This window comes from Oncorhynchus kisutch, linkage group LG3, assembly GCF_002021735.2.
Source record: "Oncorhynchus kisutch isolate 150728-3 linkage group LG3, Okis_V2, whole genome shotgun sequence".
Taxonomy (NCBI): Eukaryota; Metazoa; Chordata; class Actinopteri; order Salmoniformes; family Salmonidae; genus Oncorhynchus; species Oncorhynchus kisutch.
Window position 1 is genome coordinate 39,851,647 of NC_034176.2, and position 13,937 is coordinate 39,865,583.

The following is a 13,937-nucleotide window of genomic DNA, read 5'->3' on the forward strand; positions in this document are numbered from 1 at the left end:
CTTAGTAGGAAGGAGTGTGTCCCATACATTTGATTTGATTGGGAGAGATGCAATTAAAACAACCGTGTATCAACCAGTAGGGATGGGAGTGCCAGTTAGAGTAACAGCAAATGTTTATCTTTAACATACTTGAATTAGTGGATTAGATGAGGTATTTATTGCTTAGGCATTGTATATTTCTTCATGTATTACTGTATGTTGATGAGTGTATGTGTTGCAGGACCGGTATATGATCCTGGGTGAGAATGGTTTCTTTGTGAACCCTTCAGACTCCTTGGCTGTTATGGCTGCCAACCTCTCCTGTATCCCCTACTTCAGACAGCTGGGACTAAAGGGCTTCGCTAGGAGTATGGCTACCAGCACTGCCTTAGACAGGTAGGACACACACACACACACACACACACCAATATCCCTATACCCTGTTTGTGGCTGCTGGATAAAATGCTCCACATGACTTTTCCATTTTTCAACACCTCTTCACCTTAGCCTCATCACCCCCCCCCCCCCCCTCTGTCTGTCTGTCTGTCTGTCTGTCTCTCTCTCTCTCTCTCTCATCCCTCTCTCTCATTCATCCCAATGTCTCCCACTCTTGCGAACCCCCCCCACACACACACACACTGATCAAGGGGTCAGTAATGTACATTAACGTTGTGTGTGTGTGTGAACCTGGCCCCTGACCCTCTCTTCTCTTGAGGGTTGGTGGACTCAGTGGCGGTCCTGTTAATGCTGGCAGTCATGGAGGAAATGAGCTCACTCCCCAAGCCCATATCTCAAGGGGCCGCAGCCGCTATCGCTAACCCTAGGTCACTTGTGAGGTTGACGTGACATCACGTCATTGATGGCCCCCTCGCCGTGGAACTGATCTCACGCGCACATATGTACAGTATACACACACACACACACGCATACGCGCGTGCACACAAAAGAGGGAGAAGTCAGGGGATTAGCAGAGTAATTTGAATAACAAGACAATCCATTTTCAAGCCCTCATCCTGTCCACTAACTAAATATGTACTATATTATAGAAAGTCAAAAGTGAAAACATTGTACACGTACCTACTTCGGTTGCACAGGTAACTAACCACCGTACCATTTCCCTCCTCCTCCAGTTCAGCGTAGACAGGGTTATCCTCATCACCTGATGAACGAGAGCTGGGGCTATGTCTTCTGATATAGAAACATCATGGACACACTGATGACTGCAATGTCCTGTTCCAAAACACACTGACACATGAAAGATGATCTTCATGAGTCCCAATGGACCACAAGGTCATCCAACACCCATTAATACAAAAACGCCCATATGACACACACACACACTGGCTGATTCCTGTACTGTATCGGTACCGGTGTCAGCGTATCTCAATAGTGTTGTGTTATTTAGTGAGTGCTGGGGAGCTTTATGATGGCCCCAGCCCAGTAGTATGCCTTTTAAGGAGTGTGAGAGCAACCGTGCTCTATCTATCTGTCTGTCTGTCGGTGTGTGTGTGTGTGTATATGCTTGCCTGTATATATGTGTTCTTGTGTTTATGTGCTTGTGTGTCTCAGTGTAGACTTGTATATTTGTGTGATTGGTGTGTGTGTGTGTGTGTGTGTGTGTGTGTGTGTGTGTGTGTGTGTGTGTGTGTGTGTGTGTGTGTGTGTGTGTGTGTGTGTGTGTTTGTGTGTGTGTGTGGGTATTTATGTGTGTGTGTGTATTTATGTGTGTGTGTGTGTGTGTGTGTGTGTGTGTGTGTGTGTGTGTGTGTGTGTGTGAGTGCGTGTTTGTGCGCAAGCAAGGGAAGCCCTATGTTTCTGCAGTGAGGGAAGGGAAGGTGGGAGGGGAAACATCTGCCTCTGCTTTGGCCACTCCAGGGAGGGGGGATGGGAGGAGAGAGGGAGGAAGAAGAGGGGAGGAGGGGTTTGGCTAGGCCACCGTTCTGCTTGTTACTAGGATAAACCAGTGAAAAACAAGGCCTTTTTAAAAAGTTTAAATTCTTTCTCCCTGATCTTTGTACTGGGATAAGTGTGTGTATGTGTGTGGGGGGTAGGGTTGGGTCTGTGTGTGTGCGCGCTCGTATCTGCATTTGGGTGTGTTTACGTGGGTCTCATCTATAAGACTGGAAAGTGACGCTAGTTGCCAGGGAGACATTGCTGAGCCCAGCACCTGTTGCGAAAATCCCCCCACTCATCCTTCTCTGTCATCCTGAACCTGAGGAGGGGTACAACCGGATATATGGAGGACATTCAGGAGACCAGATCCATTCTTATACAATGTCTGTTACAGTGAGGGAACAGTGTAAACATGCAGAAGACGGTTGGTTCTTACTGACCCTCATGTCCCTAGGCCAAACTGTCCATCTTCTCCCCACGTCTCCAGTAACACTCGTCTGCCAACATCCCTCCCTTCTGGCTTAGACTGCTGTGAAAGAGGCTGTTTTCATTGTGGACACAGATGGAGGGACTGAGAGAAAGAGAGAGAGGGAGAAGGGAGGGAGGGAGGGATGGAGAAAGAGAGGAGTGGGGAGAGAAATAGAGAAGGAGAGAGAGAGAGCACAGGAGAGAGAGAGAGAGACAGAAGGAAGAGAGAGATGGAGAAGGAGAGAAAGAAGTAGTGCTCACCCATGTGTCCATTTCTAACATGGCTTTTTACACTGGAGAGATTTAACGAGCAGAGAGATATCAGCCTTGGATAGTTTGATTGACAGTTGGACATGAGCTTGCTTCTCAGATACAGGCCCAAATAGCTCTCATTAGAATTTAACTACTGTGTTTACTTCTCCTAGTCAACAGGAGAACACAGATGTGGGAACACAACTCTCATACTGAAACAAAGAACAGGTTTTTGTAATTGTGGTTATAAGAGGACATACATTTGACGACAAATCTTTGTCTTACTGAGAGGAAAATGAGGATGATTGCATCTGGAGAACAAGATACATGCTAATTAAATGACTATGAAGCTTTTGTCTTTGTATGTGTCTTCCAAGCCTTTCCTGACAGCTGAATCAGGACACACCCATGGGAGGAGTAATACTGGTCTAAAAACTATCTGTGTACCGATATCGGCTATCATCACCGAAGTCCATTTTTGAAAACAGTTGCTGTTCCCAGTCGGGTTTAACTGAAAGCATGAAGGGAGTCAACCAAGTCAACAAGCAACTGTCCTCTTCCCTTTAGAGTTTGCCTATTGAGACAATTGACAGCGTTGCTAAAGCATCGCTGGAATGTTTGGGGAATGTTATGTGTCAGCTGTGAGCTCGTGTCAGGTTGTTTCGTGTGTGTCAGCTCTGAAGGGGCCTAGTGCTTATGTTATGTTGTTGTCAGGTTGTGGTCAGGGCACAGCTGGTGCGAGCATTAAGCCCTAGAAAAGCACCCCATTCCCTCAGCACTGTTATGATGTCGTGGAAAACAAACAACTTTTTCCCAACATCCCCCCCCATCGTTGCCCCAACATCCCCTTAACGTTGCAGCAACGTTCTGCATGACCAGGGCCGTGCTTGTGTTGGCTGCAGACATGCGAATGAAACGTCAACAGTGAGTCAAAGGGTCAGAGTTTCCATTTTCTTGTTGGAACGCCAGGCTTTCTGTTCCAGAGCCCTTCCCCGAGGGAAATAAAAAGGCTTCACACACACAAACACTGTGGGTTTATTTCACGGTGCAGACAACAACTCAACGTCTCACCCACCGGGATATCACCCCCTCAGAATTCCAACTGAATTCCACAATCCAGCATTCAGCATCTGGAATTGAAGTGCGATGTGTTCAGGAGTTTTTCCAACTTGGGATCAGCAAACAGTTATGTTAGTTGCATGTTCTTTTGAATGACTCATTTGTGATGGAAATAATAATAGTCACCCATCAAATCAAATGTTATCGGTCACATACACGTGTTTAGCAGATGTTATTGCGGGTGTAGCGAAATGCTTGTGTTTCTAGCTCCAACAGTGCAGTAATATCTAACAATTTCACAACAATACACACAAATCTAAGTAAAGGAATGGAATTAAGAATATATAAATATTTGGACGAGCAATGTCAGAGCGGCATAGACTAAGATACAGTACAATAGAATACAGTATATACATAAAAGATGAGTAATTATTAAAGTGACTACTGTTCCATTATTAAAGTGGCCAGTGATTTCAAGACTTTGTACAGTATATAAGGCAGCCGCCTCTAATGTGCTAGTGATGGCTATTTAACAGTCTGATGGCCTTGAGATAGAAGCTGTTTTTCAGTCTCTCGGCCCCAGCTTTGATGCACCTGTACTGACCTCGCCTTCTGGATGATAGCGGGGTGAACAGGCAGTGGCTCGGTTGGTTGTTGTCATTGATGATCTTTTTGGCCTTCCTGTGAGATTGGGTGTTGTACGTGTCCTGGAGGGCAGGATGTTTGCCCCTGGCGATGCGTTGGGAAGACCGCACCACCCTCTGGAGAACCCTGTGGTTGCGGGCAGTGCAGTTGTCATACCAGACGGTGATACAGCCCGACAGGATGTTCTCAATTGTGCATCTATAAAAGTTTGTGAGGGTTTTAGGTGCCAAGCCAAATTTCTTCAGCCTCCTGAGGTTGAAGAGGCACTGTTGCGCCTTCTTCACCACACTGTCTGTGTGGGTGGAGCATTTAAGTTTGTCAGTGATGTGTACGCCGAGGAACTTGAAGCTTTCCACCTTCTCCACTGCAGTCCCATCGATGTGGATAGGGGGGTGCTCCTGCTGTTTCCTGAAGTCCACGATCCTTTGTTTTGTTGACGTTGAGTGAGAGGTTATTTTACTGGCACCACATGTAGGCGGTCTCGTCATTGTTGGTAATCAGGCCTACTACTGTTGTGTCGTCTGCAAACTTGATGATTGAGTTGGAGGCGTGCATGGCCACGCAGTCATGGGTGAACAGGGGGCTGAGCACACACCCTTGTGGGGCCCCAGTGTTGAGGATCAGCGAAGTGGAGGTGTTGTTTCCTACCTTCACCACCTGGGGGCGGCCCATCAGGAATCCCAGGACCCAGTTGCACAGGGCGGGGTTCAGACCCAGGGCATCGATCTTAATGATGAGCTTGGAGGGTACTATGGTGTTGAATGCTGAGCTATAATCAATGAACAGCATTCTTACATAGGCATTCCTCTCATCCAGATGGGATAGGGCAGTGTGCAGTGCGATTGCGATTGCATCGTCTGTGGATCTATTGGGGCGGCAGGCAAATTGAAGTGAGTCTGGGCTGTCAGGTAAGGTAGAAGTGATATGATCCTTGACTCTCAAATCATTTCATGATGACAGAAGTGAGTGCTGCAGATGCTTTGATGTATTTCCTGAGAGTTAGGTGAGGAGGTGTGGGGTCATCTTGGTTCTTTACTAGAACTTTGACCTGCTCTCTCCCAGAGAACAGACTACAAGTTTAGTCTCTCTCCCTCCCTGCCTCCCTCATCTCCTGCTCTAACTCTCTCTGCCCCTTTATCTCTAACTCCCTCCCCTTTTCCCTCTTTCCATATATGTTCTCCCTTTCTCCTTCCCTTTGATATCTCTATCTATTTCTTTCTCTTTAGACTTTCCTTCCATCCTGCTCTCTTCTCCCTCTCGATTTCATCTCTCTGCTTCCTCACTTGAAACCAAAGCAATTGAGATAAACAAAAGTGAGAAGACAAAACAACACTCAAAAACTTTAAAAAAAAGTTAGACATTTCAGGTGTTATTTTAGCAATGCACAAATAGTTAAAGTATGAATTAGTAGGGAAAGATAAATAAACAGGTAAATATTAGTGTTATTTACAATGTAGTTTGTGCTCCATTGGTTGTCCTTTTCTCATGGCAACGAGCCACAAATCTTACTGCTGTAATTGCACACTGCAGTATTTCACCTAACAGATATGGGAGTTTATCCATGTTTGATTTGTTTTGTGGGTCTGTGTGATCTGTGGGAAAAGCGTATCTCTAATGTGGTCATACATGTGGCAGAAGGTTAGGAAGTGCAGCTCAGTTGCTACCATTTTAAGGGCAGCGGGCACATAGCCTGTCTTCTCTCGATGAACCAGATCTGCCTATGGCGGCCTCTTGCAATAGCAAGGCTATGCTCATTGAGACTGTATATTGTCAAGGATTTTCTTAATTTTGGGTCAGTCACGGAGGTCAGGTATTCTGCCACTGTGCACTTGCTATTTGTGGCCTTATAGCATTACACTTTTCTCAGTTCTTTGGTTGATTCTGTCAAAAATATTTATCATTTTGCTTTCTCATAATTTGGTTGGGTCTCATTGTATTGCTGTACTGGGGCTCTGTGGGGTCTGTTTGTGAACAGAGCCTCAGAACCAGTTGCTTGTTCATCTCTCTGTAGGTGAGGGCTTTGTGGTGGAATGTGTGTGCATCGCTTTCTTTTAGATGGTTGGAAAATTTAACAGCTCTTTTATGGATTTTGATAACTACCGGGTATAGTCCTAATTCTGCTCTGCATGCATTGTTTGGGGTTTTGCGTTGTACACAAAGAATTGTGCAATTGGGTTTGTCCCATTTTGTGAATTATTTGTTGGTGAATGGGCCCCAAACCTCCAACCATAGAGGGCAATGGGTTCTATAATTGGGTTGTCGATTTTCATGTTCCGTTTGATGGCATAGAAGGCCCTTCTTGCCTTGTCTCTCAGAGGGTTATGATGTTGAGGCCCGGGTTAGGTATAGTTTGATTTAATTTGATATGATCCCCATTAGCCGACGCCAAAGGCGACTGCTATTCTTCCTGGGGTCCGACACAACAAAAAATACATTACAGACAAAAGACTTTACAATTTACATACGTTTCTAAACATTAACATGTAGTATGTGTGTGGATCAGTTACACATACAGTGTATTCGGAAGTATTCAGACCCCTTGACTTTTTCCACATTTTGTTAAGTTACAGTTATATGTTATATACATAAGTAATCAGACCCTTTGCTATGAGACTCGAAATTGAGCTCAGGTGCATCCTGTTTCCATTGATCATCCTTGAGATGTCTCTACAACTTGGTTGGAATCCACCTGTGGTAAATGCAATTGTTAGGACATGATTTGGAAAGGCACAAACCTGTCTATATAAGATCCCACAGTTGACAGTGCCCGTCAGAGCAAAAACCAAGCCATGCGGTCGAAGGAATTGTCCGTAGAGCTGCGAGACAGGATTGTGTCAAGACACAGTTTCTGCAGCATTGAAGGTCGCAAAGAACACATTAGCCTCCATCATTAAATGGAAGAAGTTTGGAACCACCAAGACTCTACTTAGAGTTGGCTGCCTGGCCAAACTGGGTAATCATGGGAGAAGGGCCTTGGTCAGGGAGGTGACCAAGAACCAGATGGTCACTCTGACAGAGGTTCACAGTTCCTCTGTGGAGATGGGAGAACCTTCCAGAAGGACAACCATCTCTGCAGCATTCACTATGGGGTATTGTGTGTCGATTGATGAGGGGATAAAACTATTTAGTCTATGTTAGAATAAGGCTGTAATGTAGCAATATATGGAAAGAGTCAATGGGTTTGAATACTTTACAATTGCACTGTACGTGTCAATAAATACACACAACAAATCGGTCACATGGGGTAGAGGCATTGTGCCGTGATGTGCTTTATTTGTTTTTTAAACAAGGTTTGCTGTTCACTTGCATTATATAAGATGGAAGGGAGTTCCATGCATTCATGGCTCTGTATAATATTGTACACTTTCTTGAATTTGTTTTGGACCTGGAGAATGTGTAAAAAGACCCCTAGTTGGGCCCCTATTCCCAGTGATTGTATTTGTATACATGTGCCCTTTGTTCACCATGGTGCTGTCAATTATTGTTACTATGTCCATTTTGGTGCGTGTGAGTACCTGTGTTTTGGCTTTTGTGCCATTGTGGATAGCGCAGATGATTACGGGTCTCGTCCCGTGGGTTAATCATTGTGCGTGTGTTATTTATTCACGGTACTCCTCGCTCTTTTGTTTTGAGTTTCTACCCTGTGTTTTGTTACGTGTTTGTTTGGTCTTTGTCCCCGTGCCTTTACACGGCACGCCGTAATTTGGGCTAAATAAAAAAAATGATTACGCATTCCTGCGCCTGTCTCCCGACCCTTCATACCGACGTGACAGAATAATCTACCATTAAGAGAGACAGCGGGAATGACCCGTCCGACGTTGCTGCAACTGGTCTGTATGGCGTCGCCGCAACTTCGGCAGCTGCAACTGGGCCGTCCGATGTCGCCACAACGGTTCCGTCCAATAACGCAAAATCAATAGCTGCAACTGGTCCATCCGACGACGCTGCAACTGCAGGCAGCTGCAACTGGCCCGTCCGACGACGACACAACTTCGGCAGCTGCATCGGGTCCTGGTCGACCCGCACTGCGTTCCTGTGATCTCCCTCGAGGCCGGGACTGTTGTGCTGCTGGTGTAGCGTGTCGGGATTGTAGATTGCGCAGATGATTACGGGTCTCGTCCCGTGGGTTAATCATTGTGCGTGTGTTATTTATTCGCGGTACTCCTCGCTCTTTTGATTGAGTTTCTACCCTGTGTTTTGTTACGTGTTTGTTTGGTCTTTGTCCCCGTGCCTTTACACGGCATGCCATAATTTGGGCTAAATAAAAAAAACTATTAAGCATTCCTGCGCCTGTCTCCCGAATCATTTATGCCAACGTCACATGGTGGGGTAAGTGTGTGTACCAGTGCTGTGTGTAAGTTGACTATTCAAACGATTTGGAATTTCCAACACATTAATGTTTCTTATAAAAACAAGAAGTGACACAGTCAGTCTTTCCTCAACTCTTAGCCAAGAAAGACTGGCATGCATAGTATTAATATTAGCCCTCTGGTTACAATGAAGAGCAAGACGTACCGCTCTGTTCTGGGCCAGCTACAGCTTAACCAGGTCTTTCTTTGCAGTACTTGACCATATGACTGGACAATAATCAAGACAAGATAAAACTAGAGCCTACAAGACTTGCTTTGTGGAGTGTGGTGTCAAAAAAGCAGAGCATCTCTTTATTACCGACAGACCTCTCTTCCCCTTTACAACCATTGAATCTATATGTTTTGACCATGGCCGTTTACAATCTAAGGTAACACCAAGTAATTTAGTCTCCTCAACTTGTTTAACAGCCACACCATTCCTTACCCGATTCAGCTGAGGTCTAGAACTTAGGGAATGATTTGTACCAAATACCATTCTCTTAGTTTTAGAAATGTTCATGACCAGTTTATTAGTGACCACCCATTCCAAAACAGACTGTAACTCTTTGTTAAGGATTTCTGTGACTTCATTAGCTGTGGTTGCTGATGCATATATGGTTAAATCATCAGCGTACATGAACACATATGCTTTGTTTAATATCAGTGGCAGGTCATTGGTAAAAATAGAAAAAAGTTGAGGGCCTAGAGAGCTTCCCTGCGGTACACCACACTTGACATGTTTGACAAGCTTCCATTAAAGAAAAGCCTCTGAGTTCTATTAGATAGCTCTGAATCCACAATATGGCAGAGGTTGAAAAGCCATAACACATACGTTTTCTCAACAGGTTAATAATATCAAAGTCTGCACTGAAATCTAACAGTACAGCTCCCACAATCTTCTTACTTTCAATTTCTTTCATTCAATCATCAGTCATTTGTGTCAGTGAGTTCCCTTCTCTTAAAGCATGCTGAAAGTCTGTTGTTCATTTGTTTACAATTAAGTGTTGTAGCTCCCGGGTGGCGCAGTGGTCTAAGGCACTGCATCTCAGTGCTAGAGGCGTCACTACAGACCCTGGTTCAATTGATTGGCAGTACCATATGTCGGCGTACAATTGGCAAAGCGTCGTCCGGGGTAGGCCGTCATTGTAAATAAGAATTTGTTCTTAACTGACTTGCCTAGTTAAATAAAGGTTGAGTAAAAAAATAAATACAGAGAAGCATTGTTGGTCAAACACATTTTTCCCCCAACAGTTTTCTAAGAGCCGGCAGCAAGCTGATAGGTCTACTGTTAGAACCAGTAAAGGCTGCTTTACCACTTTTGGGTAGCAGAATGACTTTGGCTTCCCTCCAGGCCTGACGACAAAGACTTTCCTCTAGGCTCAGATATTTCAGATATGACAGATAGGAGTGGCTATAGAGTCAGCTACCATCCTCAGTAGCTTTCCATCTAAGTTGTCAATGCCAGGAGGTGTGTTATTATTGATCTATAACAATATTTTTTTCCACCTCTCCCACACTAACTTTACAAAATGTAAAGTTGCAATGCTTAGTTTAGTAACATAATTTCTCAATTTGCAGTAAGTCAGCCAGTCAGATGTGCAGCCAGTGTCACGACTTCTGCCGAAGTTGGTCCCTCTCCTTGTTCGGGCGGCGAATGGCGGTCGACGTCACTGGTCCTCTAGCCATCGCCGATCCACTTTTCATTTTCCATTTGTTTTGTCTTTGTCTTTCACAACTGGTTTCAATTCCCCAATTACTTGTTCATTATTTAACCCTCTGTTCCCCCATGTCTGTTTGTAAGTAATTGTTTGTATGTAAATTCATCAAGCACAGCGTCTGGATGCTCCTTATTAATCACATCAGACCAACAAATATTTTTAACATCATCCACATAAGAGTCACAGCAAAATCTTTTGTATGATCTCTAATATACTATTTTAGGCCCAGCTTTTGGAACGTTGGCCTCCCTGGATATAGCCACTATGTTGTGATCACTGCATCCAATGTGTACGGATACAACTTTAGAACAAAATTCTACAGTATTAGTAAAAATGTGATCAGTACATGTGGATGATCTTGTTCCTGTAGTGTTTGTAAACACCCTGGTAGGTTGATTAATAACCTGAACCAGATTACATGCACTGGTTACAGTGAGAAGCTTCCCCTTGAGAGTACAGCATGATTTAAAAAAACAGTCAATATTTAGGTCCCCAAGAAAGTAGATCTCTCTGTTTACATCACATAGACTATCAAGCAATCCACACATCTTATTTAGATTAGAGGTCGACCGTATATGATTTTTCAACGCCGATACCAATACCGATTATTGGAGGACCAAAAAAAAGCCGATACCGATTAATCGGCCGATTGAAAAAAATATATATATGTATTTGTAATAATGACAATTACAACAATACTGAATGAACACTTATTTTAACTTAATATAATACATCAATAAAATCAATTTAGCCTCAAATAAAATGAAACGTGTTCAATTTGGTTTAAATAATATAAAAACAAAGTGTTGGGGAAGAAAGTAAAAGTGCAATATGTGCCATGTTAAAAAGCTAACGTTTAAGTTCCTTGCTCAGAACATGAGAACATATGAAAGGAGTCTTCAATATTCCCAGGTAAGACGTTTTAGGTTGTAGTTATTATAGGACAATTTCTCTCTATACGATTTGTATTTCATATACCTTTGACTATTGGATGTTCTTATAGGCACTTTAGTATTGCCAGTGTAACAGTATAGCTTCAGTCCCTCTCCTCACCCCTACCTGGGCTCGAACCAGGCACACATCGACAACAGCCACCCTCGAAGCAGCGTTACCCATCGCTCCACAAAAGCCACGGCCCTTGCAGAGCAAGGGGAACAACCACTCCAAGTCTCAGAGCGAGTGACGTTTGAAACGCTATTAGCGCGCACCCCGCTAACTAGCTAGCCATTTCACATCGGTTACACCAGCCTAATTTTGGGAGTTGATAGGCTTGAAGTCATTAACAGCTCAATGCTTGAAGCACAGCGAAGAGCTGCTGGCAAACTGCACGAGAGTGCTGTTCGAATGAATGCTTACGAGCTTGCTGGTGCCTGACATCGCTCAGTCAGACTGCTCTATCAAATCATAGACTTAGTTATACATAATAACACACAGAAATACGAGCCTTAGGTCATTAATATGGTAGAATCCGGAAACTATCATTTCTCGAAAACAAGACGTTTATTCTTTGAGTGAAATACGGAACCGTTCCGTATTTTATCTAACAGGTGGCATCCATAAGTCTAAATATTCCTGTTACATTTCACAACCTTCAATGTTATGTCATAATTACGTAAATTCTGGCAAATTAGACGGCCCAAACTGTTGCATATACACTGACTCTGCGTGTAATGAACGCAAGAGAAGTGATACAATTTCACCTTGTTAATATTGCCTGCTAACCTGGATTTCTTTCAGAAAAAAATATACAGGTTTAAAAATATATACTTGTGTATTGATTTTAAGAAAGGCATTGATGTTTATGGTTAGGTACACATTGGAGCAAGACAGTCCTTTTTCGTGAATACGCACCGCATCGATTATATGCAACGCAGGACACGCTAGATAAACTAGTAATATCATCAACCATGTGTAGTTAACTAGTGATTATGATTGATTGATTGTTTTTTATAAGATAAGTTCAATGCTAGCTAGCAACTTACCTTGGCTTCTTACTGCATTCACGTAACAGGCAGTCTCCTCGTGCAATGTAATCAGGTGGTTAGAGCGTTGGACCAGTTAACTGTAAGGTTGCAAGATTGAATCCCCGAGCTGAAAAGGTCAAAATCTGTCATTTTGCCCCTGAACAAGGCAGTTAACCCACCCTTCCTAGGCCGTCAATGAAAATAAGAATGTGTTGCCTAGTTAAATAAAGGTGTAAAAACTACTTGCCTAGTTAAATAAAGGTGTAAAAAATAATTATAAATAAATAATAACATTTAAAAAAATCGGCCAAATCGGTGTCCAAAAATACCGATTTCCGATTGTTATGAAAACCTGAAATTGGCCCTAATTAATCGGCCATTCCGATTAATCGGTCGACCTCTAATTTAGATACTGACTGTTAGCACTTGGTGGCCTATAGCAACAGCCCAAAAGAAAAGGCTTTAGATGTGCCAGGTGAACCTGCAACCACAACACTTCAATAACAGTTGACATAAGATCTTCTCTAAGCATTACAGGGATATGGCTCTGAATATATACAGCAACACCTACCCCATAAGCATTCCTGTCTCTTCTATAGATGTTTTATCCTTGTATTGCTACTGCTGTATCATCAAACAAATTATCTAAGTGAGTCTCAGTAATGGCTAATATATGAACTTGACCACAATCGGTCTGGCCCTGTCACCTGGGTCGGTGGTTGGTTTTCCAGTCCTATGGGCATGCTCCACCTCAATCTTCCTGTGTTCAAATCTTCAGTTTCTCCGAGATCATTTCCCTCACTTTGTCCACAACCATGTTGTTCGACCTTGATTGTCTCTCGAGATAATCTGATTTATCCGTCATTGTTGGATTCACATACAGAAATTATGTAATCTCTGAATGACTTAGATTGCTGTCACCAGTATTGACTCCACCAGTATTTGGACAAAACACTTGAAGCTATTCTCTTGTTGTTGTAACAACTGCTTGTAGAACTCAAACAGCAGGGGTCTAGACAGCCACAAGCCCGGGACAATCCGTGGTCCCAGCCATAATGTCGCGGGCTGTGTTCAAGCTCTCAGGAAAACACCACTACCTTGATAGGCAGCTAGCTAGCAGCTAGGCTAGCTGCTACGCCAAACAACTCCTCAGACTCGGCCTTGGTCGGCAGGATCACTGGACAGATAGTTGCGGTCCCAGCAAGTAATGTCAAACGTGTCGCGGGATCCAAACTCAAAAGGTAGCTAGCTAGTAACCAAACTTTTTCAATAGACTTTCCAAAACAACAAACCGAGCTCTCCCTTGTTCCGCGTTCAACAGGAAGTGACGAGTTCTTTGTGAGCTCTAGGGCAACGATGTCTACATATAGTTTGTATTTGTTGTCCAGGCTACTGGGCCTTTTTTGGGACACCATTATTTTTGTCTTCCTGAGATTCACTCTCATGACCTAAGTCTGACAGAATCTGTGCAGAAGATCTAGGTGCTTCTGCAGGCCCTCCTTGCTAGGGGACGGAAGCACCAGTTAATCTTCAAACAGTCAACATTTGATTTCCGAGTCAAGTAGGTTGAGGTTGGGTGCTGCAGACTGTTCCAGTGCCCTCGCCATTTC

At 43.7% G+C, this 13,937-nt stretch overlaps 1 protein-coding gene across 2 annotated transcripts in view; it reads left to right on the plus strand.

Annotated features, from left to right (window-relative positions):
* pgm5 (phosphoglucomutase 5) overlaps window positions 1-13,937 on the plus strand; it is a 46,289-nt gene that overhangs the window by 12,923 nt on the left and 19,429 nt on the right. For both annotated transcript variants that reach the window (XR_004205656.1, XM_020474792.2), the window contains exon 6: window positions 221-375. Coding sequence is in view for 1 of the 2 variants with exons in the window: in XM_020474792.2 (XP_020330381.1) it covers window positions 221-375 (155 nt within the window). In the remaining variant the exon portion in view is untranslated. The remainder of the gene's footprint in view (window positions 1-220; window positions 376-13,937) is intronic.